The 25,750-nt window shown below is 51.8% G+C and overlaps 6 protein-coding genes across 7 annotated transcripts; 5 read left to right on the top strand and 1 right to left on the bottom strand.

Moving 5' to 3' along the window:
- The first annotated feature begins 159 nt into the window (after window positions 1–159).
- LOC131210224 (dephospho-CoA kinase domain-containing protein) lies at window positions 160–1,790 on the top strand. The gene is made up of 4 exons (XM_058203435.1): window positions 160–514; window positions 649–943; window positions 1,014–1,147; window positions 1,215–1,790. Exons 1-4 carry the CDS (start codon window positions 403–405, stop codon window positions 1,379–1,381), a joined length of 708 nt encoding a protein of 235 aa, XP_058059418.1. The 5' UTR covers window positions 160–402; the 3' UTR covers window positions 1,382–1,790.
- Window positions 1,791–2,728: 938 nt separating this feature from the next.
- LOC131211812 (periostin) lies at window positions 2,729–11,963 on the top strand. 2 transcript variants are annotated; one of them, XM_058205442.1, is made up of 9 exons: window positions 2,729–2,949; window positions 4,462–4,550; window positions 5,119–5,401; window positions 8,357–8,536; window positions 8,636–8,903; window positions 8,978–9,512; window positions 10,324–10,952; window positions 11,021–11,146; window positions 11,233–11,963. In XM_058205442.1, the coding sequence occupies exons 1-9, from the start codon at window positions 2,876–2,878 to the stop codon at window positions 11,740–11,742; spliced, it is 2,694 nt and encodes an 897-aa protein (XP_058061425.1). In that variant the 5' UTR covers window positions 2,729–2,875; the 3' UTR covers window positions 11,743–11,963. The 2 variants fall into 2 exon arrangements, with proteins under 2 accessions (XP_058061425.1, XP_058061424.1); XM_058205441.1 differs by having other exon boundaries at window positions 4,297–4,550.
- Window positions 11,964–12,108: 145 nt separating this feature from the next.
- Window positions 12,109–14,414, bottom strand: LOC131209016 (polypeptide N-acetylgalactosaminyltransferase 35A). The gene is made up of 3 exons (XM_058201981.1): window positions 14,239–14,414; window positions 12,397–14,152; window positions 12,109–12,329 (listed from the first exon to the last, which is right to left on the bottom strand). The coding sequence occupies exons 1-3, from the start codon at window positions 14,271–14,273 to the stop codon at window positions 12,198–12,200; spliced, it is 1,923 nt and encodes a 640-aa protein (XP_058057964.1). The 5' UTR covers window positions 14,274–14,414; the 3' UTR covers window positions 12,109–12,197.
- A 560-nt stretch (window positions 14,415–14,974) lies between these two features.
- LOC131209616 (5'-3' exoribonuclease 1) lies at window positions 14,975–21,199 on the top strand. Its single transcript, XM_058202721.1, has 10 exons — window positions 14,975–15,049; window positions 15,332–15,772; window positions 15,839–16,426; window positions 16,507–16,739; window positions 16,825–17,482; window positions 17,553–17,827; window positions 17,893–18,043; window positions 18,109–19,360; window positions 19,448–20,964; window positions 21,040–21,199. The coding sequence occupies exons 1-10, from the start codon at window positions 14,975–14,977 to the stop codon at window positions 21,109–21,111; spliced, it is 5,262 nt and encodes a 1,753-aa protein (XP_058058704.1). The 3' UTR covers window positions 21,112–21,199.
- Window positions 21,200–21,492: 293 nt separating this feature from the next.
- Window positions 21,493–24,191, top strand: LOC131210325 (glycosylated lysosomal membrane protein-like). The gene is made up of 4 exons (XM_058203556.1): window positions 21,493–21,705; window positions 21,838–22,101; window positions 22,868–23,029; window positions 23,255–24,191. The coding sequence occupies exons 1-4, from the start codon at window positions 21,598–21,600 to the stop codon at window positions 23,942–23,944; spliced, it is 1,224 nt and encodes a 407-aa protein (XP_058059539.1). The 5' UTR covers window positions 21,493–21,597; the 3' UTR covers window positions 23,945–24,191.
- A 306-nt stretch (window positions 24,192–24,497) lies between these two features.
- On the top strand, window positions 24,498–25,332 carry LOC131212878 (general odorant-binding protein 72-like). The gene is made up of 4 exons (XM_058206942.1): window positions 24,498–24,630; window positions 24,698–24,865; window positions 24,939–25,050; window positions 25,124–25,332. The coding sequence occupies exons 1-4, from the start codon at window positions 24,547–24,549 to the stop codon at window positions 25,207–25,209; spliced, it is 450 nt and encodes a 149-aa protein (XP_058062925.1). The 5' UTR covers window positions 24,498–24,546; the 3' UTR covers window positions 25,210–25,332.
- Window positions 25,333–25,750: the final 418 nt, after the last annotated feature.

The raw sequence follows: 25,750 nt of genomic DNA, 5'->3' as shown, positions 1-25,750 counted from the left end.
AAACAATTGGCAATCGGCATTGGCGGAGCGAAAGGAACCGCGACCACTAGGCACGCAGCCAGCTGGGTACCGGGATTTATTTTCCTCCTCTTAGCGGGTTTATTTTGATGGTTGCAGCTGTCAAATCGTAGCAATTGTCAAATCGGATTTGCGGAGCAATAGAGCAAATGAGTTGATAGTTTGCTCTTAATCAAAGCAATTCGCATTCATTTTCACTGTTAATTGTATCCTGTGCACTTCCCGCCGTGTATTTGGTGCGTTTTCAAGACCTGCTCCAGCTCGTCCGTGAGGGGGGCACTAAAACTCCTCGGCAAGACCACGCGCCAAGGCTATTGTCCATCTTGAATCGCACAGTACCTTGATTTGTGTTGATATCGACGGGACAAGGCCGTCGGTTCTAAAATGTTTCTCGTCGCGTTAACTGGTGGCGTTGCTTCGGGGAAGAGTACAGTGACCAAAATATTCCGCGACCACGGAGTACCGGTCATCGATGCGGATGCAATCGCGCGTCAAGGTAGGTTGCGGTTAATCCGTTGGCTTAGGCGGGCCATTTCATTTAGCGCCTATGTCTATCGTTGCTGGTTGCATAAGCAACCGCGCGCAACCCCCGGGACTGGCCATATTTCAGTTATTGGTTCTTCGTTTCAGTCGTCGAACCGGGGCGGCCGGCATGGCATAAAATTAGGGCATCGTTCGGTGAATCCGTGTTCCACACAGACAGCGGCGAGCTGAACCGTGAAGCGTTGGGCCGCATAATATTCGACGATGTCGAGAAACGAAGACTGCTGAACGAAATCACCCACCCCGAGATACATCGGATTATCTACAAATCGGTCATAAAGTGCTTTTTGCTCGGCCACAACTTTGTAGTGATGGACCTGCCGCTGCTGTTCGAGACTAGAATTATGCTAAACTTTATTCACAAAATCATCACAGTTACCTGGTGCGTTTGCTTGCTGCGATCAGAGCACGAAACGAGTACAATCACGGTCCATTTGTTTTGCTTGTTTTAGCGAAGAAGATATTCAAGTTGCCCGACTGATCGATCGTAGCAAATACACCGAAGCCGAAGCAACGAAGCGTATTAAGGCACAAATGCCCCTGGAACTGAAGTGCGAGCAGTCACACTTCGTCATCGAGAATTCAGGTAAATCAATATGCAACCTATCCTACAAGCGAGCGCACTAACTGTTTCTAACGATTTTATTTTGCAGGCACGTTCAGGGACACCGAGGAGCAGACGTTAAAAATTCTTTCCATCCTGCAGGACAGTAACCAGCACTGGAAGATACGCGGCGTAATATTTGCCACGGCTGCTCTGCTCGTTTCCAGCATCGCGTGGATTCTGAACTACAAGTACAAGTGGGTCAACATGAACTGATCGGTATCGGTCGCCGGTTCCGGGCGCTCGATGGAAGGATCGAGTTGCCCCGGCCCGATCACGTTCCTACGTCCGGTTTCCCAGTGTTCGCCATCGTATTTGTTGTAATCTGTTGATGATTTATGTTTCCGTAACTTTGCAAACCCCATTGTTGTGTTCTGTCTTTTGTTTTCCCCATGGTTTGTGTATCTTCCTATTTTATTCCAATTCGAGTGAACGAGTTCCCATTGTTTAGGGCAGTCTGGTGGCATGAAGGATCCACCGTCCGGGTCGGTAAAGACATTTATATGGCATTTGCAATCGAATAGAGAAATCGTAATACTGTGTTCGTATGCACGTTGGTGTTTGTGGATGTACGTAGTTGCAGATAAAATAAGCACGATTATCCGGTGTCCCATTGGATGCAAATAGAGCTAAACCTTCTTCCCTTTCGGGAGCCTTTGGAAAACAATAGGAAGAGCTTCGTTTTTGTCATGTTTTGCGCGAAAGCCGCCACCGCGAAAGAAATCCAAAAGTGTACAGCCACGCCACAAAGGGAATCTCAACATGGGACTTTTATTTCTTTTAGCAACGCAGCGGCGAATTAGATCATCAACATTCTGTGTATTTACGTACTTTTTTCTTCTAGCTCTTATCAATCCATGTGGCGGCGAAGTGTGGCGCAATGATTCACTCGTATGAGGTTCGATGATGCAGAATATTCAACAAACAATCCTTTGTTTTATTTTAAAACCTCTCAACTACTGTATCGGTACTTTGTTGTTTCCCCTTTATCAACACCATATACAATTTTCAACGATTAAATCTACTTTAAGGTTCTTATCGTAGGTAGCCGAAAACAAAATATGCAAGAACCCAAAAAGAATCGATATGCAAATTGCCTTCAAGCTGCTCCGCAATCCGAATGCATCCAGCGGCGGAGAAAGGTGACGATCGCGCATGACTGTGTTTGTGTGGGTTTCTCTTTTCTTTTCCGTTCGAATGAGCGAAATGTAGAACAATTCAGTCTGTGCCAAACAGGGTCGGGTCGCCATGGAACGGAAACTTCCAGAAAAAAAATCTTTCGCTCTCTCCCCCTTTCCCCTGCGCCATCCCTTCTCGTACACACAGGCCGATTAGCGGATGCTCTTCGTGATCTTCGCCGTGGGTTGTCTTCGCGGCTTTCCACCGGACCGCTTAATAATAATAATAACATCTGTTCGTTGTTTATTTACGATCACACGGCGCTGACGACGATGATCGCGGGTAATGTTTCGCTCAGGGTAGTTAGGTAGCGAACAGTTAGGGGCTCGGCGAGCTAATAAATAACGGTGCGCCGGCACGATGTCGATCTTGTTTCGTCGGAACGATCGTACGGTGCGGATCGCGCCCGGGAAAGTGAACTTCAATTTCCAACGGCAGTGCCGTGATTTCAAAACGTGATTTCGTGAGGTTTTCCAGAGTAGAGCGTACGTGCGTTGTCCGTGGACTCAAGTGGTGAAAACAGCCGAAACGATGGCCCAGCGTTTCCATCTTACCTGGGCTTTGCTGATAGTGGCAATGGCCACTGGTTCGGTGACCTGTTTCGAGTAATGAACCTCCTTCAATTTATGTGACCCATCCTAGTTATCCTCGGCTCCGTCAACCCGTCCATTCCCATTGTGCACTCCATTTTGCCATTTGTTAACCTACACTTGAGAAGCTTTGCTGAATAAAATGACGCATATTCTAGTGTTCGAGTTAGGCCGTTGGTGGACTGTAGGATCTAGTTGAGCCTGTTGGCCGGTATATTTAATTTTAATTATCTTTAACCCCCCGAGACCGGGTAAAACATTCCACTTTTGTTTCGTTTTTTCTCTCCCTTTGCATTTGCGAGTGTTGCGCTGTGAAGTGTATGATTAGAGACGTTTACAACGGCGTACAGTTGTAGCCGCGAACGAGATGATTCTAGAATCAGCTGCTGCTGTGCTCCACTCCTCGGGGAACTGACCGTCCGGTGCGCGTTGTGTGTGGACTCCATTTCAAACGGGAACAGGTTTACTTGTCCGTCCGTCCGGTCCGAACCGAATGATGTAGAAGATGGCCGCCATCACGGCGCTGGTGGCAGATGTAGAAAGATGTGCATAAACAGATAAGGTCCATTATTCAATCACTGCTGATTTTGCTGCCACTGAACGCGGTACCGGGTGATGCTAGAACACACGGGGATCCGCTCGTTCTGACTCGCACAGCTTCGCCAATCTAGCGGCTTTTGATTTCATTTGATTTGAGAGAATACATACTATCCACGTCGTGTTAAACTGTACTTGATAGCAAGTAAATTGAAAAATCATGTAAGACTGATGCTGGCCTCCATTACTCTTCCCTCCAACGCCATTGCTTTGTGACGAAGCTTGTTCGACCTTTGATCGCTTCACAGTTATCTGTGAGGAAGTGATCTTCAAATGGCCATTTCGGAGGAACTCAGTAGCACGCTAACAAACGAATGGCAATCCTTTAGTCCCTGGATTATTCCTCTTTTTCCGTCCTGGAGGATTGGTGATCGATTCCCACACTAGTAGCTGGAACGTTCCTCTACTTTCCAATTTTAATTTTTTAATTTCTGAAACTGGTATTGGTTTTTGTTTTCTTTTCATTCTAACACAAACAAATGATCACACCTCCACCACGATCATGCATTACATTCGACTCGATCTACTTGGATCGGCCGCGTGGTCTACATCAACAACCTCTGCACTCAACGCATAACTGCTACTACCATTACTACTACTGCGCTACTACTATAACTACAAACTGGGGATTGTTGGGTGCGGAAACAATGGTGATTGTTGCGATATCCACTGCACACTTCTCACACGATCATGCTGCGACACGCACCGGCTATGCGATCCACACCCCTTCATCCCGTTGCTCTCCTGACGGGGAACGGCAACAAGCTCGGTGAACGAAGATGAAATCATCCGCCTGGCCAGCATTCTGGGTGACATGAGCGATTGGCACCCGCCGCACATACCCGGCGAGGCGCGGCCTCTGCGAGATCCCTACCAGTGGCCAGCCTTCGCGAACACCGATCCTGACCGTGTCGATCATCGCTTTTACAGGGCACCGGAAGCGGACGTGTACGACGATGCCGAAAGTGCGACACTGGGTGTCGCCGGTCTTGGCCGCGTGCAGGATCGCGAATCGTTGGGTAAGTTTTCACCAGAAATGAACCGTTTGCACCGTCGCTGCGAAGGAATAATCTCGCCCACGAACATCTCTGCCGCCACGCTGCTGCTGCTGGCGGTGGCGATGAAGAACTTCTCCGATAATTGGTGGGGTATAGCCGCAGACGAGCGCGTTACTGTGAACAATTACTTCGCGTTGGTCCAATTCGTTGCAGTTCGTTGAGTTTAAAGATTGTTGCGCTGTTCAATGACTTGTTCCGGAGAGCATTGAACTGCGGCAACGAAGCGGATGCAGACGCAGGCGCGGCGCAGCTATTGACCACCAGTTTGGGAAGATTTATGTAAGCCGCACACACAAGACTTATGGCGGCTAATAACAGTTGTCACATAAATTTCTACGATCAAGTGTAATCAAGCTGTACTCTGCCCTGTCGATCATTCGCTTGTGATGAGCGATGGTCCACACATTAGCAATGCAGGCCAGTGCTTGTCATGCTTCGTGGCATGACTGCAAATCTGCACCAGAGCGCATGGCCCATCGATCATCTGTTCGCTTACACTGAACCTGTCCCCCCTATCTTTGGTTCTCAGAATCGGACGTCGAGACGATCAGCGATGAGCTGACCCGGAACCCGGACGAGCGGCAACCGGTACACCGAGCCGGATTGACGCCGCCGTATCGCCCTCCATCCGGCCACCCCGACTCCGAGACGCTGGATGCTCCGCAGCACCGGCCACCGTTCGATACGAGCTCGCTGTTCCAGCATCACTTCAACACGTTCTTCAACACGCCGCTCGAGACGGGATTCTTCGGCTCCGCGTTGCCCGGGTTCGGATTTTTCGATCTCCACGCCAACCGCCCATGGTGGAAGGGGTAAGTTTTCTGAGGGCATCTTGGACCGCAATCTACACATGTGTGGTGTGCAGTGGCACGTTCGGAGCATAAACGGAGCAAGATGAGTGCAGCGCGCATAATATGCAGGCGTGACAAATTGTCGCATCGAATCGAAACCACGATGCCGTGTGCCAACTGACTTTCGATGCGTGTCCAGAGCCACCCGCGCCACCGCGTTCATGTCGCATGCTCAGTGGCAATCAGTGGGGTGGCCACTCAGCTCGTATGCACCAATTCTGCGAGCGATGCACAAAACGATGACAGCGGTAAGCTGCTAACTGTACAAAATCGCGAGCTCTCGCGCAACGGAAGATATGCGCATCGCATTTGTATCTCGTATCGCGATCGCGAAGCGGCCACTGCTTGCGTGGTTCTTCGGGTCGAGTGACGGCTTGGCATGAAATATGCGCATGGCTCAGCAGCTTTTTGTAATGTTTTGTAAACATAGCCAGCGCTTTAGAGGTGAACTAGCAAAACACAGCCCCTGTGGTGGTGGTGAAGATGCACGGTGTTTCTTTTTTCGCTCCACTCGACGGCTGAAGATATCGCGGACACGAAAAGGGGCGAGAAAGTAGTGACTGTGTTATTTGTTCTGACCGTGGACCGTGCTGTTTGACGAACGCATTTACGTAGGAAGCGATGGGTCGATGGGAAAACCTTTCACTTTGGGCGCCTACTTTGTTGCCTTGTGGCAAGGCTGAAGAAGCTTGCTTCGATAATAAACACATAAATTATCGAGAGTGGCTACCTGAAAGGTTTCTACCGTCCTCACCCAATATAGCCAGCCGTCCGGGCTGGTTTATGACAAATGCGGACAAATTAAGTCTAGACAGGTGGTGGCGGGGCTTTGCGGGTCAAGTTTGGGTTCAGCAGAGGGTTAGGACCAGCGACCAGATCATCTGGGGCACGACGGGCCCGGTTTAGAAAGCCCGGCCCCTTCCGGGAAGAGGTTTCTCCGGCCGCAGGTAAACAGACTGCCCCGGAAATGGCCAAAACAGTTTAACCAACAACCAAGCCCAACACAATGACTCATTAAGCAAGGCCCCTCGGAGACGTGGGCAGTGAAATTGGCACCGTTCAGTGGAGGAACCTCAAACAAACCGAGGGGGGTCTCTATTGTATGCGGCGGGTTCCAGGGACAGGGGTCGTGTCACGGACCGGTTCAATCTACGGTCTCGATCCCACGCACCGGGCACCGGGCAAATTTCACGCACGTCCAAGTCTTTGCAGGTCTGCAACGCGATGGCCAATTACTGTGATGGCGCGCCAGACAAGGTTTTATGTTTGCATTACTGCTACATTGTTTTACGATCGCGTCTGATTTTTGGGAAATTGTTTCGAAGCCGACTTCCTATGGCTTCCTATAGATGTAGCATAAAATAGCCGGCTGCCCATAAATCGAATGTTGTAAATGGAAGCGTCGGTTCGTTACTTCTGATGCGTCAGCGAAGTAGAACTTCCTGCTACGTAATTGGGCAATGTTTAATTAGCGTTCAAATCCCCATTCCAGTTTACCCGTCCTGGGAGAGATCACTCAGTTCGAAACAGAAATCTTCAGCACGTTCCGTTCTATCGGATGCTCCATTAAATTCTATCCATTCATTTGTCAAACTGCTGTGTCAATGCCACAATCGGTCGGATAGTCGAGGTTGCGGTTCCCCAACAATGTGGCGGTTCCGTGAGAATTGCGCGAGCGCCTATCGAGTGAATCTCTTGTCGCCGCCGAGACTGAGGCAGATGAGCCTGAGGCGACCATCTTGCTTCGAGCGTGATGTACTCCGCCGACTCAATTGGTGCTAAACCGCGGACAAAGGTTAATAGATTCCGGCGAATATACAGCCAACCGCCGGGCGGCCCCCCCCCCCACCGGACTGGTGGCGACCATAATTTATGATTTACACCGAATAATGTCGCACTGGCCACCACCAACACCCAGACATCGGCCTCTATTAGCTCCCCGGGGCCGGCCGCAACGAATCCGTTACCACTGCGCTACGGATGGCCGTGCTGTGACACGGTTTGAAGCTCTCGAGGACGCGCACTCGGCCAGAAGCCAGCCCATCTAATCGCATTCGCCCGACGCAAATGTAGACCGGCCGCGGGATGATTTACGCCGAGAATTGGTTTGAATTTCATTAGGTGCAACGTAATGCGCGCGAAATTATTGTATGGCACGGCCGCGTGGCTGCTGCCATGTGCTACGGTTGGCCGTTGTCCGAATTTTGTTCGCGCCCAACGTTGGGTGACCGCTGGGCCATGGGCGCAAAATTATGCTAATCAGTAAGATTTAAGCAAAGCAAAAGGGTCACCGTGTCTCTTTGTGCCTGGAGCGCGATCCGTGGACAGCTCGATGGTGAACCAGATTTTTCTGTCGCGTTTGACAACAAACGATCGTTTGGAGATCTTCGCTGCTACCTTCGCCCTTTACGAAGGAAAACGCGATCGACAAGCGGAACATGATGCTACGGAGAGCTTTTACAATACCTTCGCTCGTGATCCGGGGTCCCCACCGAGAGGGATGCTGAACATTGTATGCCCAAAGCCTTGTTTTAAGATCACAAGTGGTTCGAATTTTTCCCAAAGCGTAGATCGTTTCTCACGATACGCGCTTGCATTTCGCGTGCATTGTGCATTGTGTGAAACACGGCCGAGTGTGCTGTCCACGCTTTATTTGCTTTGAATTTGTTAACGTCAGCTTTTTCGGGTAGATCGTTGCAAGGTCAGAGCTGTGTTTGCGGGTTCCTAGTGAAACACTTCCAACTGGCGCCACAAACCAGGAATCTCGCGATCCAATTAGTGACGGTGATTGGTGAATATTTATCGGAAGCGATTTTAGTGAGTCCCTCCAGTCCTACTTCGAGGATCACTTCGAGAGTTTTGTAGTGCCATTCTACACTGTTCTGAAATTCTGTTCGCCGCTTTGTCCCATTGCAGCGACAACGTCTGCACGGAGCGTGAAGAAAAGGAGGAAGACATCAATTCGGATGACAATCAGGAGGTCTCCGTGAACGACGGCGCCGGTGCCGCTGGTAGCAGTTTCCACGGGTTCAGCTCATTCAACTTGAACGTCGAATCGTGCGCCGAAAAGCAGCACAAATATGTCTGCACCTCAATGTAAGTCCCCATACTTCCCACCAGCGGTGAGACCCTTGGCGGCCGGCTCGGCCACCTGAACTGAACACAGTGCTCTCTTGTCCATCCATCCCGCCGCAGTAAGAACGTGAACGGTCGCAAACGTACGGAGAAGATTACGCGCCAGTGTTGCCACGGATTCGGGCGTCCCCGCAGTGGGCCACCGAACGCGCAGTGCCAGAAGCTGGACCTGCAGTCGATGGAGGAAACGGCCGAGCGACTTGGAGCGAAGGAGTTTATCGCAACCCTCAAGAAGAGTGGACTCGAACGAACACTCGACAACGAGGTGACCCTGTTCCTCGTCCTCGACGGTCCCTACAGCACGTTCGCCGAGCAAATGTGGGAAAACGTAAGTGGGACACCGCTGTGAAGTCGGGACCTTCCGGACCACTACCCAACTAACCCTCCCTAATCCATTTTCAGAACTTGGTGGCGTTCGATCCAACGGCGAGGGCGAAACGAGCGATCGATTTTGCGAGCATGACCGCCCGCGATGTGATCCTGGGTCACACCGTCAACGGATCGTACCACATCGAGGACATCAGCAACGAGCAACTGCTCCGGACGGAGCTGCCCGGGGCGAACATTCGCATCAACATCTACCCGCGCGGTCCGTCGATGATGGCCGCCCGGGAGCAGCAGCACGCCGAGCACCCGTACCGCTACACGGCCAACTGTGCGCCGCTGATCAAGCTGAACCGCGTCACCGAGCACGGTATCGCGCACGTGGTGGACCGGGTCCTGGTGCCGGCCCGCCGCACCCTGATGGACATCATCGAGGGGCGCGACGATATGACGCTGATGCGGACGTTCCTCGAAATGACCGGGCTGGACAAGATGCTGCGCGAGCAGGGCGACGACAAGCACTTCACGGTGTTTGCCCCGAACGACGATGCGTTCCTGAAGCTGGACAAAGACATCCGGCGCAAACTGAAGGCGGGCAACGGCTGTGCCACGAGTAAGTGCCGGCCGAATTCCTTGGGTGCCTTCTCTTCGATGACTTAAGTTTTCTTCACTTGGCACCAGAGCCACGTTAATTAGTCAAACCGTGAAGCTGATGAATCAACCACCGGCGAAGCGTACGACGATACGTGATCGGAATTTTTGTGCCGACAACCGACAGCGACGAAGCTGTAACAAATGATCGATTGTTTAGCCATGCACAACTCATCCGCTGGGCAAAGCGTTTGTTTGCCCATTGTTCCCCTGGGGCAAGTGTTATGTCTTCCAGGGGTTTATCGGAACCACACGGGGAATACCATCGAACCGGTTTTATGTACCGGTCGAAGTAGTGAAAAGTTTGAAATGTTACGAGCGTCGCATTCGATCAAAGAGCTCTGTTGTTCTAAACTTAGTTTGGACTGGCAGAATTTGGTGCTTACTGTTCTGCCGATGATGGACCGAGCTCAACACAATGAATGGGGCTACCCAGCAATTAGTAATGGCCCATGCCTTGTTAAACGGTTCGTTCGTGTAAACGATGAAAACAAATTGCATGTCATTTGCGAACACTCCTCCCCAAACGGTACACAGTGGAGCAGAGTGCTTTTCAAGGACGTTCTGGACTCGATCCGCCCAACTTCGGGAAGGCAAGTCACGTTCTTTGATGGGTGCGAAATTGATTACACCCAACGGGCGCGGGTAATCTTCTTCTTGGCTGTTGGCGAACGATTTTTGTTGCCGAAACTAGCGGCTTCAAGGACGGTGGGGCCATTTGGCTATCGGCTTATTGACTTCCCATCGATGACCCGCCCCTTTTCCTTTCGCAGACATTCTGAAGAACCACATCCTGGACATTACGTTCTGCTCGCTGGCAGCGGTCAACGGTGTCAAGACGTCGACGTACAATATGCTGAACGAAAAGCTGGAGTTCGAGTACGCCATGGTGGGCAAAATGGCGCCGGCTGTGGCGACCACCGTTAATCCGCTCGGTGCGAACGAACCGATCGGTGACGGTGACAAGAAGAGCCAGCGGCTTCGCATTAACGGCATGGCGTCGATCGAGGAGAGCGACGTGGTGGCCAGTAACGGAGTGCTGCACATAATCGACACCGTGCTGCCCACCGACAGCGGAATGCCCATCTCGAACACGCTCACGAGCCACAACCTGACGATCTTCAAGCAGCTGGTGGCCGATGCCGGGCTTGAGGACGAGTTCGACGGAATGACCAACAAAACGTTCTTCATTCCGACGGACCAAGCGTTCGAGCAGACGGAAACCGGTCGCTACTGGATCCGCCAGCTAAAGGAGCACCCGGAGAGCTTGCGCGACAACGCTGCGCTAAAGGAGTTCCTCGAGTACCACGTGGTGGAACCGTTGATCAAAACGTGCGAGCTGGAGGAGACCACATTCCCGACCAAGGCGGGCCAGCATGTGCGCGTCAATCTCTACACAACGGTGAGTAGCAAGGGGGGAAGGATGACCGGATGGCATCGTCGGAGACTAAAGATTGTGCTCTTCCATAGAATCCGGTGTTCACAACCGTCATGAACCGTGCCACGGTCAACTGCGCCCGCTTGACGCACTTCGACGAAGAGACGTGCGGCTCCGTGGTGCACGAAATCGACAAGGTGTTGGATGTACCCAAGCAGGTGTGTACTGATTAGCAATGTTTCTGGGGCATTTGGCAACGGGTTGACCGATTTACACTTTTACACTTTGCGACACACCCTTCCAGAATCTGATGGAAACGCTCAGCTCGAACGCGGATTACAGCATGTTTTTGCGGCTGGTTAGCGAGACGAACCTGACTGAGCTGCTGGCGTCGGAAGCCGATTCCGGCTTCACGCTGCTCGTGCCGAAGAACGACGTGTTCCTGGAGGTGAACGCGTGGTATCAGGAGACGCTCAAGAACAAGGACGAGCTGGAGCGCGTCATTCGGGCACACATCCTCCCGAACGTCATCTGCTGCACCGGCATCGTCCCATCCGAGTGGCCGTTCGTGCGAACGACGGAAACGATCGGTCACCAGCAGCTGAAGCTGAACCGCAACCGCCGGCCCCAGGTGCAGAATGCCGGCATCACCAAGTGCGACGTCGTAGCCCGCAACGGTATCATACACGAGATTAACGATGTAATCAGTGTGCAGCCCCCGCGAGGCGCTGCCGGTGCCGCCGGCGGAAATGCCGGAGGTCCGTTCCCGAGCTTTGGCAACATCGGACGTCCGCTGACGTTCTGGTTCAAGTGAGCAGGCTGTGGAAGCAACACATCGAGAAAAGTCCCTCGGAACTAAGATGGTACGTGGAATGTCCGAATCCGATGGAGCTCGTTAATTATTTCAACGAGCGCTTGATCGTGCGAGGTGTCGCAAAGTTCCCCCAAAACGTCTCGAAAGGAGGGCAATCAAATTGTCCTACGCTGATACTATATATTTATACACCCTACTGAATAAAACACCACTACTTTAGCGTTTAATGTGCCTCGTGTTTGTGCGGGTATTGGCCTGATTAGTTGGGATCTTGGGCAACGGTGAGCTGTTAGCACTGGAAATCCCATCAAAATAACTACACTGACCATTCCGTTTCCGATATGGTTTGTAAATGTATTTGTCTATCTAAAAAAACGTGTAAATTGTGATTGCAAAATGGGGGTGATCTTTCCTCAGCGGAAAACACCGGTAATGTGTGCTTCAGTACGACGGTGTCACGAGGACAACAAATCCCAGGTGCTGCGGGGAGAGTTGACGCACAGATCGAGCGCCACCGGAGATCCTTTGCGAATGTTCTTAACCATTAGACAGCTGCCGGAAGCAATGTTGTAGATGGGCGTTCCCGACTGCAAAAGAGAGGACAGTATTCAGTATGAATGCCAAAGTGGTCAGTGGCAGTTCCATTGTGCGTACCGTTTTGCGATGCTTCCACGCTTGATCGCCACCCATTTCGTGGCACTTGTTCAACTTTGGCCGTCCCTTCGTTGCGCTGGACGGTGCATCGAGACAGAGCAGTTGACCGAGCACCAGTTCCGATCGTTCCGTTTCGTACCACGTCTGATGTTTGACCCGCAGGCACGGTTGCAGCGCTAACGCCGAGCCCTTCTTCCACAGACTCTTCTCGCTGTCCATCTCGGTCGTCAGGCAGAGACTGGTGTTGGTCAGCCGTATCTGGAAGCTACCGATGTAGTTGCGCTTGCGCGAGTGCCACGGTTCGAATTTGGGTTGCGTAGCTTCACCGTCGTCGCCCGATTTGCTCTGACCCGGAACGCGCAACTGAGGGTAGATGTTTTGTACGTACCACGCGAACGATTTGCACTGCAACCGCTCCCGAAGCTGCTTCCGGTCGGACACGTCCCCATAGTCGACGGTACGGGCATGCGGTTGCTGCTCCAGAAAGTAGCGCAAATAGTCGTCCATCCACACGTGCGCCAAACGCAACGAGTTGCGTATCATCGTGTCTTGGCCGTTGGGCGAACCGTACGGGCGTCGCTTGCGAAACACGTGACCGATGCGCGAGCATGGCAGCAGCTCGATCGACCCTCCGCACTGCCAGGCGCGGAAAGAGATTTCCAAATTTTCGCCACCCCACACATCCATCCCCATATCGTACTCGCCCAGCTCCCTGAAGTACGCACGTTCAATCGCAAACAGCCCACCGGCCATCGTCGGCGAACGAAACGGCCCTACGAAGTCCGCCTCGTGCTCGAGACTCCCGGCGGGCAGATTGTCCCACTTGAAGTGTAGGCCCCAGTTGAAGCCTCCCCGCACGAGCGGACTGGCGGTGTACACGAACGTGTCCGAATTGATGATGTCAATCACCGGCATGGCCAAGATGGTGCGATTATGCTTTATCCGGGCCAGCAGCGGTTCAATCCAGTCCTGGTTCACCTCGATGTGGCTGTCGAGAAAGATCAACACATCGCCCGTTGCATTGCGCGCTCCGTAGACGCGCGATCGCATCAAGCCCTCGCGGTCACTGTTCCGCAACAGGCGCACCTTATCAGACTTTATCCTCTGCAGTGCCGCTTCCAGACCATCCTTCAGCTCGTCGTAATCGCTGTAATCGTCCACGAGGATCAGCTCTTTCAGCAAGTACGCTGGCGTTCGCCGCAGCACCGTGGTGATCGAGCGAACCAGCGTTTCGAGGTGCTCATTGTAGAAGCACATCACAATCGAGGCCGCTGGAAGCACCTTATCGTAGACTTGCTGCCGGCACAGCTTGTGCCGCGTTTCCGGTATCGCCCGGAACGGGCCAAGCTTGTTGCTGACCAGAACGTTGAACGCGTGCTTCCTGTAGCCAATGTCCCGGATAAACTGCTCCTCCGAGTTTTGCACCATCCCAAACTCGTCCGTCCCGTTCGGCAGCATCGGGTGCATCTCGTCGATCAACCGGTGGCTGATGCGACGTTTCTCCTTTTCGCGCAAGAACCGATCGTACTTTTGTTTGAAGTGGTAGCGACTTTTGTCGGCAGTATCGAAGCGGTTCTGAAGGTGCCCGGCATACGGGAACTCACCCTGGGACTTGGCGTTCAGCGGCGGCCGACCAGAGACTCCGGTCGAGCTGGTCGACCTGCTGAGATTCCAGTACAGGTACAGGCTGATGGCCCAGGTCAGCGAAGCGGCCATAGCTCCCCATAGGAATGATTTGTTCGTCATCTTGGAGATTCTGTGGCATGGTGGCAAACGGATCGAGGATTAGCTCAAACTGCCATAGGGCCTATCAACAGGTTTCTGGTGGCCCCAGCGTCTTACCTTTTCTTCTGCTTTTCTGTCATGACATCGTACATGTGTTCGCCCTTCAGCGACTACTGTGCCGTAATTCTAATGAGAAGCTGCATTGTTTAAGCTGCGCCTTTGAATATCCGGTCCACGGATTTAGGAATCCCGTGATTCCATGGTGAAAGCTGGTTCCGCGTTTCGTGTACGAAAAAGAGGCCACTGTCCTGTCATCAGGTGGATGTGCCCGGATTTGTTGATTTCATTCCGTCTCTTTTTAAGTCGGTGTTGGCAGGTCAGGGCCGATTGAGGGCCGTCATTTCGCGTAGGGTTGCGTCAAAATAGTTGCCGAAAACCTTTGCCACCTGACTGCTTCTGCTAAAAAAGGACAGTTCTTTTGTAGATAACCCGCATACCTTGTGATAGCCGAATGTAAGCTCAAATGCAAGCAAACGAATCTGAGTGGCTTGTACCGACTTAAAGTAATTTAAAACCACACATCCAACCACGAAACTGACGACATTCTAATTTCACCATATCGTTAAACATTTCACCACACCGTTCAACAATTCACCACACGATCTCCAAACGGCAGCTGTCAGTGGACTGTGGAACAGAGAGAAAAACGGGAAGAAAACCATCAACAGAAGAGCGGAGCGCAAAGAAGTTTTTGCTATCAAACTAACTGTGCGTACCTTTTGTGTTTTGTGTGCATCGCTCGCACAGAACCACCTTGCTTGAGTACGGTTGAAACCACAAACAATCACTTACGATGGGTGTACCAAAGTTCTTTCGCTACATCAGCGAACGTTATCCGTGCTTGAGCGAGTTGCTACGGGAGAACCAGGTGAGTTTGCACAAGGCCCACAAAGCAACAATGGACGCCAGCTGTAGCATTGCTGCAAAACTGTCTTCTTATTCGCCTACATCCGCTGAGCGGTCGTGGCTTGTCCACCACGGATTGGCTCTTATCTCTGTTGCTTTATGAAACGGTGTCTTGTTAAGGGGCCGTTGGCCCCACACTCCGAACGTCTGGGATTCGAACCCATGGCGTGTCAACGAAGAGCGTAACTGACTGCTGTTCCAACGGGGCTACATTCCTCAATTTATCGTTTCTACTGTCAACCAGGTGCCCGAATTCGACAATCTGTATCTCGATATGAACGGCATCATACACAACTGTTCACATCCGAACGATGCGGACGTCACGTACCGGATATCGGAGGAGATGATTTTCGAGGGCATTTTCCACTACGTGGAATATCTGTTCAAGCTGATACGCCCGCAGAAAGTGTTTTTCATCGCGGTCGATGGTGTGGCTCCGCGGGCCAAAATGAACCAGCAGCGCGGTCGCCGCTTCCGTTCGGCGTTCGAGGCGCAGGAGCAGCTCAAGGCAGCGATCGCGAAGGGTGAAAAGATCCCGGAAGAGGAACGATTCGACTCCAACTGCATCACACCCGGGACGGCGTTCATGGTGCGCCTGCAGAAGGCGCTCGAACACTTCATCCAGGTTAAGATCGCGACGGACGTGACGTGGAAGGGTTGTAATGTGATTCTGAGCGGTCACGAGGTAAGAGCTTACCCGAACGGTGTGTTTATGTAGCACCACGTTAACCGAGGCTTGCGCACTTTCCAGACACCCGGCGAAGGAGAACACAAAATCATGGAGTACATCCGACACGCCAAAGCTCAGCCGGGCTTTTGCGCGAACACGCGCCACTGTCTGTACGGGCTGGACGCCGATCTGATCATGCTGGGGCTTTGCACACACGAGCGCTTCTTTTCGCTGCTCCGGGAGGAGGTGAAGTTCGGCAAGAATGATAAGAAAACGACCATACTGAAGGACATCCGCTTCTATCTACTACACCTCACGCTGATGTCCGAGTACCTTGAGCTCGAGTTCGCGAGCGTGCGGGACAAATTATCGTTCACGTTCGACATCCACAAGCTGATCGACGACTGGGTGCTACTCGGGTACCTTGTGGGCAACGATTTCATCCCGCACCTGCCGCATCTGCACATTAACGAAAACGCTCTGCCGACACTGTATCGAGCGTACATGGACGTGCTGCCCAAGATGGACGGGTACATCAACGAGGGCGGCATACTTAACTTGCCCCGGTTGCAGCTTCTGATGAGGCGGTTGGCCGCCTTCGACCGCGAAGTGTTTCTCGATCGTTACACCGATCTCAAGTACTTGGAGGGAAAGTCCGGCACCAACAATGTAAGCGAATGGCGTTGGCGCTTGGCGCTAGATTCAAAGCTAAGTTTTCCTTTATCTCTTCCTCTTTCGCACCGTCTCAGTTGGAAGCATTCGATGTAACGGCAGAAGAGATTATTGGTTCGAGCGGTGCAGATAAAGACCTAATAGCGCTGATAATGTCGTCCGAGATGCTCGGCTCCGAGGACGAGGACGATGACGCACCGCTGGTAACCGTGGACGACATTGAAAACGATCCGGAGCTGTTCGAAAAAGAGTTTCAAAGTTATAAGCGTAATTATTACATGACGAAGATGGGATATGCTGATTTTAACGAGTAAGCGATCGTCTGCTAACATGCCCCGAATGGGTCGTGACCATGGGTGGGAACACTTAATTTACTCTCTCTCCTCTCTGCACAGGGACGTTCGAGCGGAACAAGCGGAATGCTACATCCGGGCGCTACAGTGGACGCTCCACTATTACTATCGTGGTGTGGTGTCCTGGTCCTGGTACTACCCGCACCACTACGCACCGTTCATTAGTGATGTGGACAACTTTGCACACCTTAAGCTAGAGTACGAGCTGGCGATTCCATTCCTGCCCTTCCAGCAGTTGCTGAGTGTGCTACCAGCAGCTAGCAGGAGTCACCTGCCCGTTGCCTACCATCAGCTAATGACCGACCCGAACAGTCCGGTGTACGACTTCTATCCACCCGAGTTTAGCACCGATATGAACGGTAAACAGCAGTCCTGGGAGGCGGTCGTGCTCATACCATTCATCGACGAGAAGCGACTACTGGCGGCAATGGACCCGTGCGACGCGTTCTTGACCGACGAAGAGAAGCAACGCAACGTGCACGGACCGATGGTGGCGTATCTGTACGATGCCAGACAGCATGATACCCTCGAGGCCAAGTACGGGTTTCCACGTATTGACGCGCTGCCGGTGCAGCGGAGCGACATTTACCGTGACGATCTACGGGTGGCGGAAAACCGACTGGTGCTCGGACCTTCGTCCGGTGCAATCCTCGATGGTTATGCCAAAGGATTTCCTACCTTCAAGCATCTGCCGCATTACGTGGGTCCCGCAAAACGCCAGCCCAAACTGCGTGCCGTTGTTCTATCTGCTGTTCCTCTTCTATTCGCAGGGCAAACTGAAGGAACTGCACGTAAAGATTTTCAATTTCGCAAGCAAGAACGAAAGCATGGTCGTCTGCTTGGACAGCTCGGCTGTCCAGCTACCGGATACGGTGGAACTGGCGAAGCAGCTGCTGAACCAAGTAGTTTACGTAAGCTGGCCCCATCTGATGGAGGCGAAGGTTGTTCGCGTTTCGGATAAATCGTACACGTATGAACCGGACAGCGAGCCGATCAAGACGGCTGAAGGAATGTTTGGCATGTGGTGCAAATCGATCACGGAGCAGTAAGTGTGATCCCCGGTATACGGTGCCACTGTGCCGATGTTCTCATCCCTTTCTCGCTTCACAGCAACGACAATCGGCTTGCGCTGAACGTGGGACCGATCAAACAGCTGGTGCACGTCAAAACGTGTGTCGGGACCGAGTACGTACTGAAAGACGCCAATCGCTTCGTGCTGAACCGACTGTGGAATCCCATCGACGTCGCGTTCCCCGCGCAGGTAGCTCGCGATTATTTTCCGGTAAAACCTGGAAACGGTTAAAAATGACTGCTTTTTCTTTTCAGTGCATCGTGCGTCACGTGAACGATGTGATGCAAAAGCAGAAACCGTTCCTCGATACCGTCGATATGTTTCCGCTTAAAAGCACCATCTTCCTGCGCGCCACCGAGAGCTACGGTAGCATGGGTGAGGTGGCCGACATTTCCGGCAGCAACGGTTACATCAAGGGCCACTTTCTGGTGCACGATGAGCCCGATTTGCGTTCCGTGTTTCAGATGCACAAACAGTCGCTACAAAGCTATCGCACGGTCAACGACACCGCCGCCATGCTGGGCATATCGATTGGCGTACTGCTGCAGCTGGTTGGCTCCATTCCGGTGGCGCACGGTGGTCACCGGTCACTGAACGTGGATGACGAGAAAACGGTTAACATCGGTTTAAGACTACGAATGATGTCAAAAGACGAGGCCGCGGTCGGCTTTTGTCGGCGGGCGAACAAAATGTGGCTGTTCTCTGACCGAACCATTAACCTTCTGCAGAGCTACGATGCCCAGTTTCCGGAGCTATTTGAAAAGCTAGAGTTTGCCGGTCGTACCAAGGTGCACTTCGAGACCGACCTGTTTGGGGAGGGCAACGAGGGAAAGTTGAAGCAGGTTGAGGAGTGGTTGAAAGCGCAGGACCACATGAACGCCGAGCGTCGCAGCTGTGGAATCGATCTGGTGGAACCGAAGGCCATCGAGCGGTTGGTGCAGCTTATCGATGGGTACGGCGTGAAGGAGAAGAACCAAAAAGTTCGCACAATGCTGGTACACCCGAAGGATCTGCTGCGGCCCGGTATGCGGAAGGCGAAAACGCTCGATCCGAATGCCGTCTTCGAGCTACTGGATCGGGTGGTGGTCGTGCAGAACACGGAAGACGTACCGCTCGGTCAGCGGGGTAGCATCATCGGCATTCACCGAGTGTCCGATCCGAATCCGGTGCGCCGGGAAGCCATCGGCCAGCTGGATACGTGGTTTGAGGTTCTTTTCGATCATCCGTTCCCTAAAGGGGTGAACGTGTACAATTTGGCAGGCACTGAAAGGCGGGTGCAGCGGTTAGCACAGGGGGCTGTACTGAACATTTCCTACGGTCGTGCCTCGAACAGGAACCGGAAGAAGTTGCAAGTCGAAGCCATCGCCGCCGCCGCCGCCTCCATCACTGTACCAATGCCCATGTGGGAACAGAAAACGATCGCGACCACTGAATCAATCCAGCAGCGTGTCAGCGAACGCATTGGCAAGCGAAATGGGGAAAACAAGGGGATCACCACCAGAAACGGTGCTAGGGTAACTACGGGTCGACCGGACGGAACGCAAATTGCCTCGTTTGCGCAACAGGAGGTTCAGCGCAAGAGTGGCAAAGCAGAACCGCCGGCGTTCAATAGCGCGCAACCACCAACGTCGGAGGAACACCAGCTCCGAAAGAATGAATTCGAGCGATTCTGGAATAAACTCAAGGATGCGTCTAGCAACAGCGCGTTCGATGAGAGCGACATAAGGACCATTGCCAAAGTAATTTCGCAACCAACCGCTGCCGACGGTAACGCTAAGTCTCCGAAGGCGCAGCCCGAGAACTGGAGCGGGGACAGCATGACGGGAATGCTAAAAAAGATGCTGCGCATTCCCGACGGATCGAGCACCAATGCCAGCGGTGATTCGAAGCTTCAGCTGCCGGCTCCTACCAGTCTCCCAAAGCCACCGATTCAGTGGCAGAAAGCGGACACTAGCCGCGGTGCATCCGTGCCGGGAAACAGTAATCCCCGCCACACGCCCAGAAATGCGTCGTCCGCCGGCAGTGGCTTTAACGGTCCACGGCCGAACAGTGTGCCCGACGTAAAGATGCTGCCGTTCCCGTATGGCAATGCTGGACCGGTGCACCAGGGACACCAGCAGCGTAACCCATTCTTCATCCGTCCTCCAGCCCCAATGCAAATCCGGCCACCAGTTTTCCCTGGCTTCGTGCAGCAACAGCAGTACTACGGACCACTGCCGATGCAAAAGCAACCGTTTTTCATGTCACACAGGCCGGATGATGTGTCCGCCTTCGTCGGAGGAGCCGGTCGCCCGCACTATGCACCGGCCCAGGTACCCATATGGCAGCAAATACCACCACCCCCGTTGGCACCGTATGCCGCTGTCGAAAGTGGACCATCGACCGCCGGCACGTTGCCAGCTCCGAACCCGCCGCTCACCAGCAGGGGGCCTATCGGTCCGCAAAATCTTAGCTACAACCGTAACAACCCGGCCGGCAATGGAGCATTCGTGCCGCTTCAGGCAATGAAGAAGAATGCCAAAAGTCGAACCACGACCGTAAATACAAATAGTACTGTAGCAAACTCGACCAGCAGTACCACCGCGGACACGACGAACCCTTCGGAGCCGACAACGGTGGCAGAATCGGAAACGGGGCGAAGACGAGTAGGTGATAAACGCACCAATGGGTTGGTTCATGTCGCTGTGGAGCACGTTTTGGGCGAGCTGGACTCGGACGAGCGGGACTCGGCAGATCTCGATTCGGACGAGCTACATTCGAACGAGCTGAGTTCGGAAGAGCTTGGCTTGGACGAGAGTACGGACGATGTGGATTCGGACGAGTTGGACCAACCGGACTGGTTTGAGAAGGGTGCGATTAAAGAGACCAGTGCACGCCGTAGAAAGGTGGTCAGAAAGACAAAGCAGAAAGTTGACCAAAAATTCATCACGGTTGTGGTGGAAGGTGCACAAAACCCCGTCAAAAACCCGGTTGTTGTCGATTCCGAGGAGATGTCGAAAGTGCCATTGGCAGAAAACCAGCCGAAAGACGAAAAACAAAAGAAAGACGTTCCGAAAGAGGCAGTTACGCAGGGGAAGGTTGCTGCACCCCAAGACGCTGTGGATAAAAAGGTAACGCGGATGCGATTAGGTGCTAAAATCGTACGGAAAGCCTAATGGTGTCTGCACTTTGTTCCTTTTTTGCAGAGCGATGCCACGCCGCCAAGAAACAAGAAGCGTATCGCAGCACGGTTTGGTTCGGCGCTCCCAGGTGTTTAGGAGCTCCGCCTCAGTACGAAGACCTTTATGAATTGGAGAAGCGAATTACGAGTATGAGTTGGATGGTACAACAGATTAACTGTGCGATTGGCAGTTGACTACATTCTTATAACGATCCTACATCCGAATAAAAGTGATAAACATATAGTTTTCTGTACTTTATGTGACTGACAAAGCGTTTTCCATCATGACCGAGATTGGGAAGATCGTCATTTTCGGGATCAATAATTTAAAAAGCACAAGCTTTGACTACTGCCCACCAGAGAACGCTTACGCGTGATAGCGAATTCACAACAAACATTGTGACATTCAAGTGACAAACAAGGAGCATTCACATTCACAACACAATTCTGCGATTCAGTGCCTTGTTTGTAACGAAACAGATTGATTGTGGCGTTTTCCTGCGTCCCGAGTATATTTGTAATTTTAATGCGTTAACCGAGCCTAAGGCTGATTTAAGATACGGGGCCGTGGATCGTGAGCAAGATGGGCGTCGATAGAACTACAGCCTCGCGAATAGTGATGGTGATAACGGTGCTGCTGTCCTTAACCCCGAACGCTCTTTGTGATGATTCCAGTAAACTGCAGCGAAAAGTAGGGCGTTCTGTTGCCTAGCCAATTTGCGTCATCATGAGCAACGCGAGGCGAAAGCGATTGATTAGCATTTGTACCACAAAAACTGCTTAACTAATGCCGGCTTCCTTTTCCTCTTAACCTCTCGCACAGCTTACAGCCACCCTGAACCCTAACTGTCCGGACTTTGTGTGCCGCAACGATTCCGGCATCACTCTGGTACACATTGCGGCCGAATCGGCTACCGACACGATTCACTATGTGTGGGATTTTACCGGCACCCCAACCATCTTGGTGGCGCTCACCGGGAAGGATGTCGGACTGCACATCAACTGGACCAGCCTGATGGACAGTAAACCGGGATCGGTGCAGTTCAGCAAACCGCCACAGTATACGTTTATGGCTGTTATCAATCGCGTAAGATGAGTAGGGCAATAGATGTGTTGTTGCGGAGCAGACCTAACGCGCGAAGGAGAGTAGTTCTGATCGTTTTGTCAACGCCCTAAAACCGTTCGATAATCGACTCTCTTGGCCTGGAACGGACAGTGTGGATGGGTAGGATACTACCTGGCAGTGGAGGCCTCGAGAGATTAGTTTCCGACTATAGAGTTCCGACGGAGTGGTGCAAACGATTTGAAAAGTGATACCACTGTTGTCCACTTTTTACTTTCACTGTTATTTGTTGTTTGAGTCTAGGTTTGAATTCACTGTTTGCCCTCCGAGGCGGGAAGCTATTGCTAGCTATGGCTGTTGCCTAATGAACGAGCTATCGGGCGTTTTGCGGAGAGTACGACCTCTTGTACTTGATCTGAATGAACCTTAGCCTACTGAGACCTTACTGTGATGGCATACATGACCCTTTTCGGAATGCTCAGCATAAACGGCATGATCGCGATTATGCTGAGTCCAATGTTTACATCTTCTGCTAGGCGCGCTTCGCTTAGAAGATGCAGTTCGGTGGTCCCAGCGATCGCGCTGCTACATTTTTGCACGGGTCCGTCTTCTTAACTTAAACCACGTGGGATTCGTAAGAACCCCCGCGCTCGATCGTGTTCTACGGCTTGGACCTAACGTTTTTAGAATTTGTAGAACTGGCTTATCTTATGTTTGTGATGCAATTCGTTGGCAATTGGTTGGAATTCGTCGCGTTCTCAATAAGTGTCGTATTGTCTTTCCCGTGTAGATTTTCCAATACGACGACGCCGATGACCGAGCAATGCTGGATGCCGGCTCCAATGTGTTCGTTTACGATCCACATAACTTCACCTGGAATCGTAGCTTGCTGTGGTCTAACGAGCAGGACGTGATGTTGGCAATCAATGCGGGCGACGATTTTCTGTTCAAGGTGAGCATAGAATAAGGATTTAGGGTGGCCGAACCGTGTATCGATTCCTTGCGCTTAGCAATTGCTCAGCCCATTTGCATACTAATGGTCAATCAAAACGACACCCAAAACGCTGTGTGTGTTTTGCATTTTCTATGCACTAAGCTTTCTCAGTGTGATGTAATGGATTTCAAGCTGATGCGGAGAGCGAAGTTAAGAAAAATATTGTTTCTTCTTTGACCGTAGCTGAACGCATACTCGACGAAGGACCACGGTATGGACTTTCCCCATCTGCTGCACTCGTCGAACGCAACGCAAATAGATATTGTTTTCAACAACATTACGAACCGATTCGTCAACCCGCGGTTTGCCATCGAACTGCTGTTTGTCGTGTCCGAGCAAATCGTTGTCGATTCCGCATTTGAGGTGACCAAACGGAAGACACTGGACGACGAACACACGCCCGGCATTTTTGAGATTGTGGACGTGCTATCACCGGGGGCGTTTACCTTCTCGGCTGGCGGTTATCTCGAGTATCGACCGGTTTCGTACACTCACCCGGAGCGGGACGTGGCCACATCGACCGAAACTCGACAAAGCCAACCGGCAAAGATTGAATCGCCGGCCGCCGTTCTCAACACCACCTTAGCTTACGCAATCTTCGGAGCAGAACTGGATGGGGCCAAGCTGGTGGTGCAGGGCATGAACATTTCTTTCGGCGTGAGCGAGGATGGGTTTTATCGTAAAACCAACTACACCACCATGACGTTCCAGGTCGGGTACGGATTGCCTCCGGTCGAGGAGCTGTCCGCATTTGTGCTGATCGTGGCCGGCATTGGCATTGGCATTCCGCTCGTGGTGCTCGTCGCAAGCGTCATCTACGTTTGCACCAGGAAGCTTCGCAATCGGGGGCCGTTCCACCAGGAAAGGCTTTGAGGGGACTGCTTCTCGAACACGGCTGTGGCCATAGAGGCGCTATGAGGATCTCTTTCACTGTCTCCGTTTTCTCTCTGTTTCCACTGTGTATCCCTGTGGGGGTTCCAGGGGAATGATTTTCATCTTTACGAAAGACATAAACGCACACGCGCGTAACCTTTAACTGGTACACCGTTTGTTAGTCCGTTTGTATTTGTACCCTACACCAAGATAGTATAATAATTATACAAAAGAAATGTTAAGTAAATAAAATGGTATAGTTTTGTAGCAAAAACTTAGATTAATCACCGTCCCGCTGTCGGCTGTGCGGCTTCGGATTGGTACGAGTGATTAGACGCTTACGATACCAACGCAAAAGGTGTAATAATACGCAAATGCGTGGAAGCGAGCACAAGCTCAGTGCAAACAAACCCGCTGACAGCATTTCCTCTTTTGCCACACCATTGTAATTGAAGCGTTTGCAATCAGCATCTTCCGGAGTGATTTGCATCGAAGATTCAGCCTCTGGTCGTTATAAAACTAGGATCTCATTGCGATTGAGACATTATTCAGCCTGCGGCGTCGCTGTCTGAGCATCCGACAACCTGCAATTTAGCGCCAGCATGGCTGATTGGACAATGTCATCGCCGGTTTGCCGACTGATGTGCCTGTTGACCATCACTCTTCTAATTGGCGGCACGATTGGTGTAAGTAATTGGGCTTAGTTGGAAAGAGGGCCATCGATTGACGTACTTGGTAATAATCCGCGAACAGAAAGCGTCCATCGATCAGATGGCCAAGACGAGTGCAATGATGCGTTCCGTGTGCGTGGGAAAGCATAAGGCCAGCGTGGAGCTGATCGACGGTCTCGGCCGCGGTGAGTTCCCGGATGTGAAGGACCTGAAATGCTACGCGAACTGTGTGCTAGAAATGATGCAAGCGGTAAGCGACAGTTTCTTTAGCTCGGTTGAATGCACGTGTTTTATTTGTTTCTGTTGACCACACTCCCCGGTAGATAAAGAAAGGAAAAGTTCAGGCCGACAATGCCATCAAGCAGATCGAGCTGTTAGTGCCTTCGGAGATCGCCGAACCAACGGTTAGAGCGTTTGATCTTTGTCGGGATTCGGGTAAGCAAAATTGAAACTAATTAATACGTCCTCTAATATGATGAATATTTTTCGTTGGTTGGTTGGCTGATAGCGGCAGGCATTAAAAATCACTGTGATGCGGCTTACGCGCTGCTGCAGTGTCTACACAAGAGCAATCCGAAATATTTCTTCGCATAAAAATTTGGCACGAGGTCCAAATAGAAATATTAGTAAATAATACGATACACATGTATCAGTCTTCAATCGGGTACTTGCTTAGCGCTTAAAACTTACGGCTTTATATTTGAAATAAATCTAAAATAGTTGTAGCGCTATACAAAAGCCTTGAAAATTGGGCGTCTTTTGGAGAATTTGTTTTCGTCAAACAAATTGTATGTTCACTCCGTACTCCAAAGTCCTGCAATGGACCATGACACGTTGCCGTACCACTAGGGGAAGGCACATATCAGGTGATTTGAGTAACACTCATTGTCTGTGCAAGGAAAGCACTCGTCAAAGGCCATTGAATTAACAGTGGTCGAGTGAGTAGTTTCTCATGCAATATGCAATGGTCTACCAAAGGTCAACAATAATTCTAAAGGAAATTTGAGGTTACGTTGAGAAAACTAAAGCTCCGCAGTCACAACTGCCCAGTTATTCACCTACCATAAATTAGTAATTCTGCAAATTGCAGCCAGGTTTCCGTAGCTCATCCTTCGCGTATGACTGCGTTTTCCGG

Source organism: Anopheles bellator, chromosome 2 (genome assembly GCF_943735745.2).
Source record: "Anopheles bellator chromosome 2, idAnoBellAS_SP24_06.2, whole genome shotgun sequence".
In the NCBI taxonomy this organism is placed as follows: domain Eukaryota; kingdom Metazoa; phylum Arthropoda; class Insecta; order Diptera; family Culicidae; genus Anopheles; species Anopheles bellator.
This window is presented reverse-complemented; position numbering and strand designations above follow the sequence as displayed.

What these genes read in the sequence shown, in the direction of transcription:
- LOC131210325 (XM_058203556.1), top strand. Translation starts at nt 21,598, where the DNA reads ATGGGCGTCGATAGAACTACAGCCTCGCGAATAGTGATGGTGATAACG. An exon ending in CCAGTAAACTGCAGCGAAAA is followed by an intron (nt 21,706 to 21,837) that starts GTAGGGCGTTCT and finishes CCTCTCGCACAG; the next exon opens with CTTACAGCCACCCTGAACCC. An exon ending in TTATGGCTGTTATCAATCGC is followed by an intron (nt 22,102 to 22,867) that starts GTAAGATGAGTA and finishes TTTCCCGTGTAG; the next exon opens with ATTTTCCAATACGACGACGC.
- LOC131210224 (XM_058203435.1), top strand. Translation starts at nt 403, where the DNA reads ATGTTTCTCGTCGCGTTAACTGGTGGCGTTGCTTCGGGGAAGAGTACA. An exon ending in GGATGCAATCGCGCGTCAAG is followed by an intron (nt 515 to 648) that starts GTAGGTTGCGGT and finishes TCTTCGTTTCAG; the next exon opens with TCGTCGAACCGGGGCGGCCG. An exon ending in AAAATCATCACAGTTACCTG is followed by an intron (nt 944 to 1,013) that starts GTGCGTTTGCTT and finishes TGCTTGTTTTAG; the next exon opens with CGAAGAAGATATTCAAGTTG.
- LOC131211812 (XM_058205441.1), top strand. Translation starts at nt 2,876, where the DNA reads ATGGCCCAGCGTTTCCATCTTACCTGGGCTTTGCTGATAGTGGCAATG. An exon ending in GCAGGATCGCGAATCGTTGG is followed by an intron (nt 4,551 to 5,118) that starts GTAAGTTTTCAC and finishes TTTGGTTCTCAG; the next exon opens with AATCGGACGTCGAGACGATC. An exon ending in AACCGCCCATGGTGGAAGGG is followed by an intron (nt 5,402 to 8,356) that starts GTAAGTTTTCTG and finishes GTCCCATTGCAG; the next exon opens with CGACAACGTCTGCACGGAGC.
- LOC131209016 (XM_058201981.1), bottom strand. Translation starts at nt 14,273, where the DNA reads ATGTACGATGTCATGACAGAAAAGCAGAAGAAAAG. An exon ending in ACAGAAAAGCAGAAGAAAAG is followed by an intron (nt 14,153 to 14,238) that starts GTAAGACGCTGG and finishes ACCATGCCACAG; the next exon opens with AATCTCCAAGATGACGAACA. An exon ending in CGTGGAAGCATCGCAAAACG is followed by an intron (nt 12,330 to 12,396) that starts GTACGCACAATG and finishes TCTCTTTTGCAG; the next exon opens with TCGGGAACGCCCATCTACAA.
- LOC131212878 (XM_058206942.1), top strand. Translation starts at nt 24,547, where the DNA reads ATGGCTGATTGGACAATGTCATCGCCGGTTTGCCGACTGATGTGCCTG. An exon ending in TGCTAGAAATGATGCAAGCG is followed by an intron (nt 24,866 to 24,938) that starts GTAAGCGACAGT and finishes ACTCCCCGGTAG; the next exon opens with ATAAAGAAAGGAAAAGTTCA. An exon ending in TGATCTTTGTCGGGATTCGG is followed by an intron (nt 25,051 to 25,123) that starts GTAAGCAAAATT and finishes GTTGGCTGATAG; the next exon opens with CGGCAGGCATTAAAAATCAC.
- LOC131209616 (XM_058202721.1), top strand. Translation starts at nt 14,975, where the DNA reads ATGGGTGTACCAAAGTTCTTTCGCTACATCAGCGAACGTTATCCGTGC. An exon ending in TGCAAATCGATCACGGAGCA is followed by an intron (nt 17,828 to 17,892) that starts GTAAGTGTGATC and finishes CTCGCTTCACAG; the next exon opens with CAACGACAATCGGCTTGCGC. An exon ending in ACGTCGCGTTCCCCGCGCAG is followed by an intron (nt 18,044 to 18,108) that starts GTAGCTCGCGAT and finishes TTTTCTTTTCAG; the next exon opens with TGCATCGTGCGTCACGTGAA.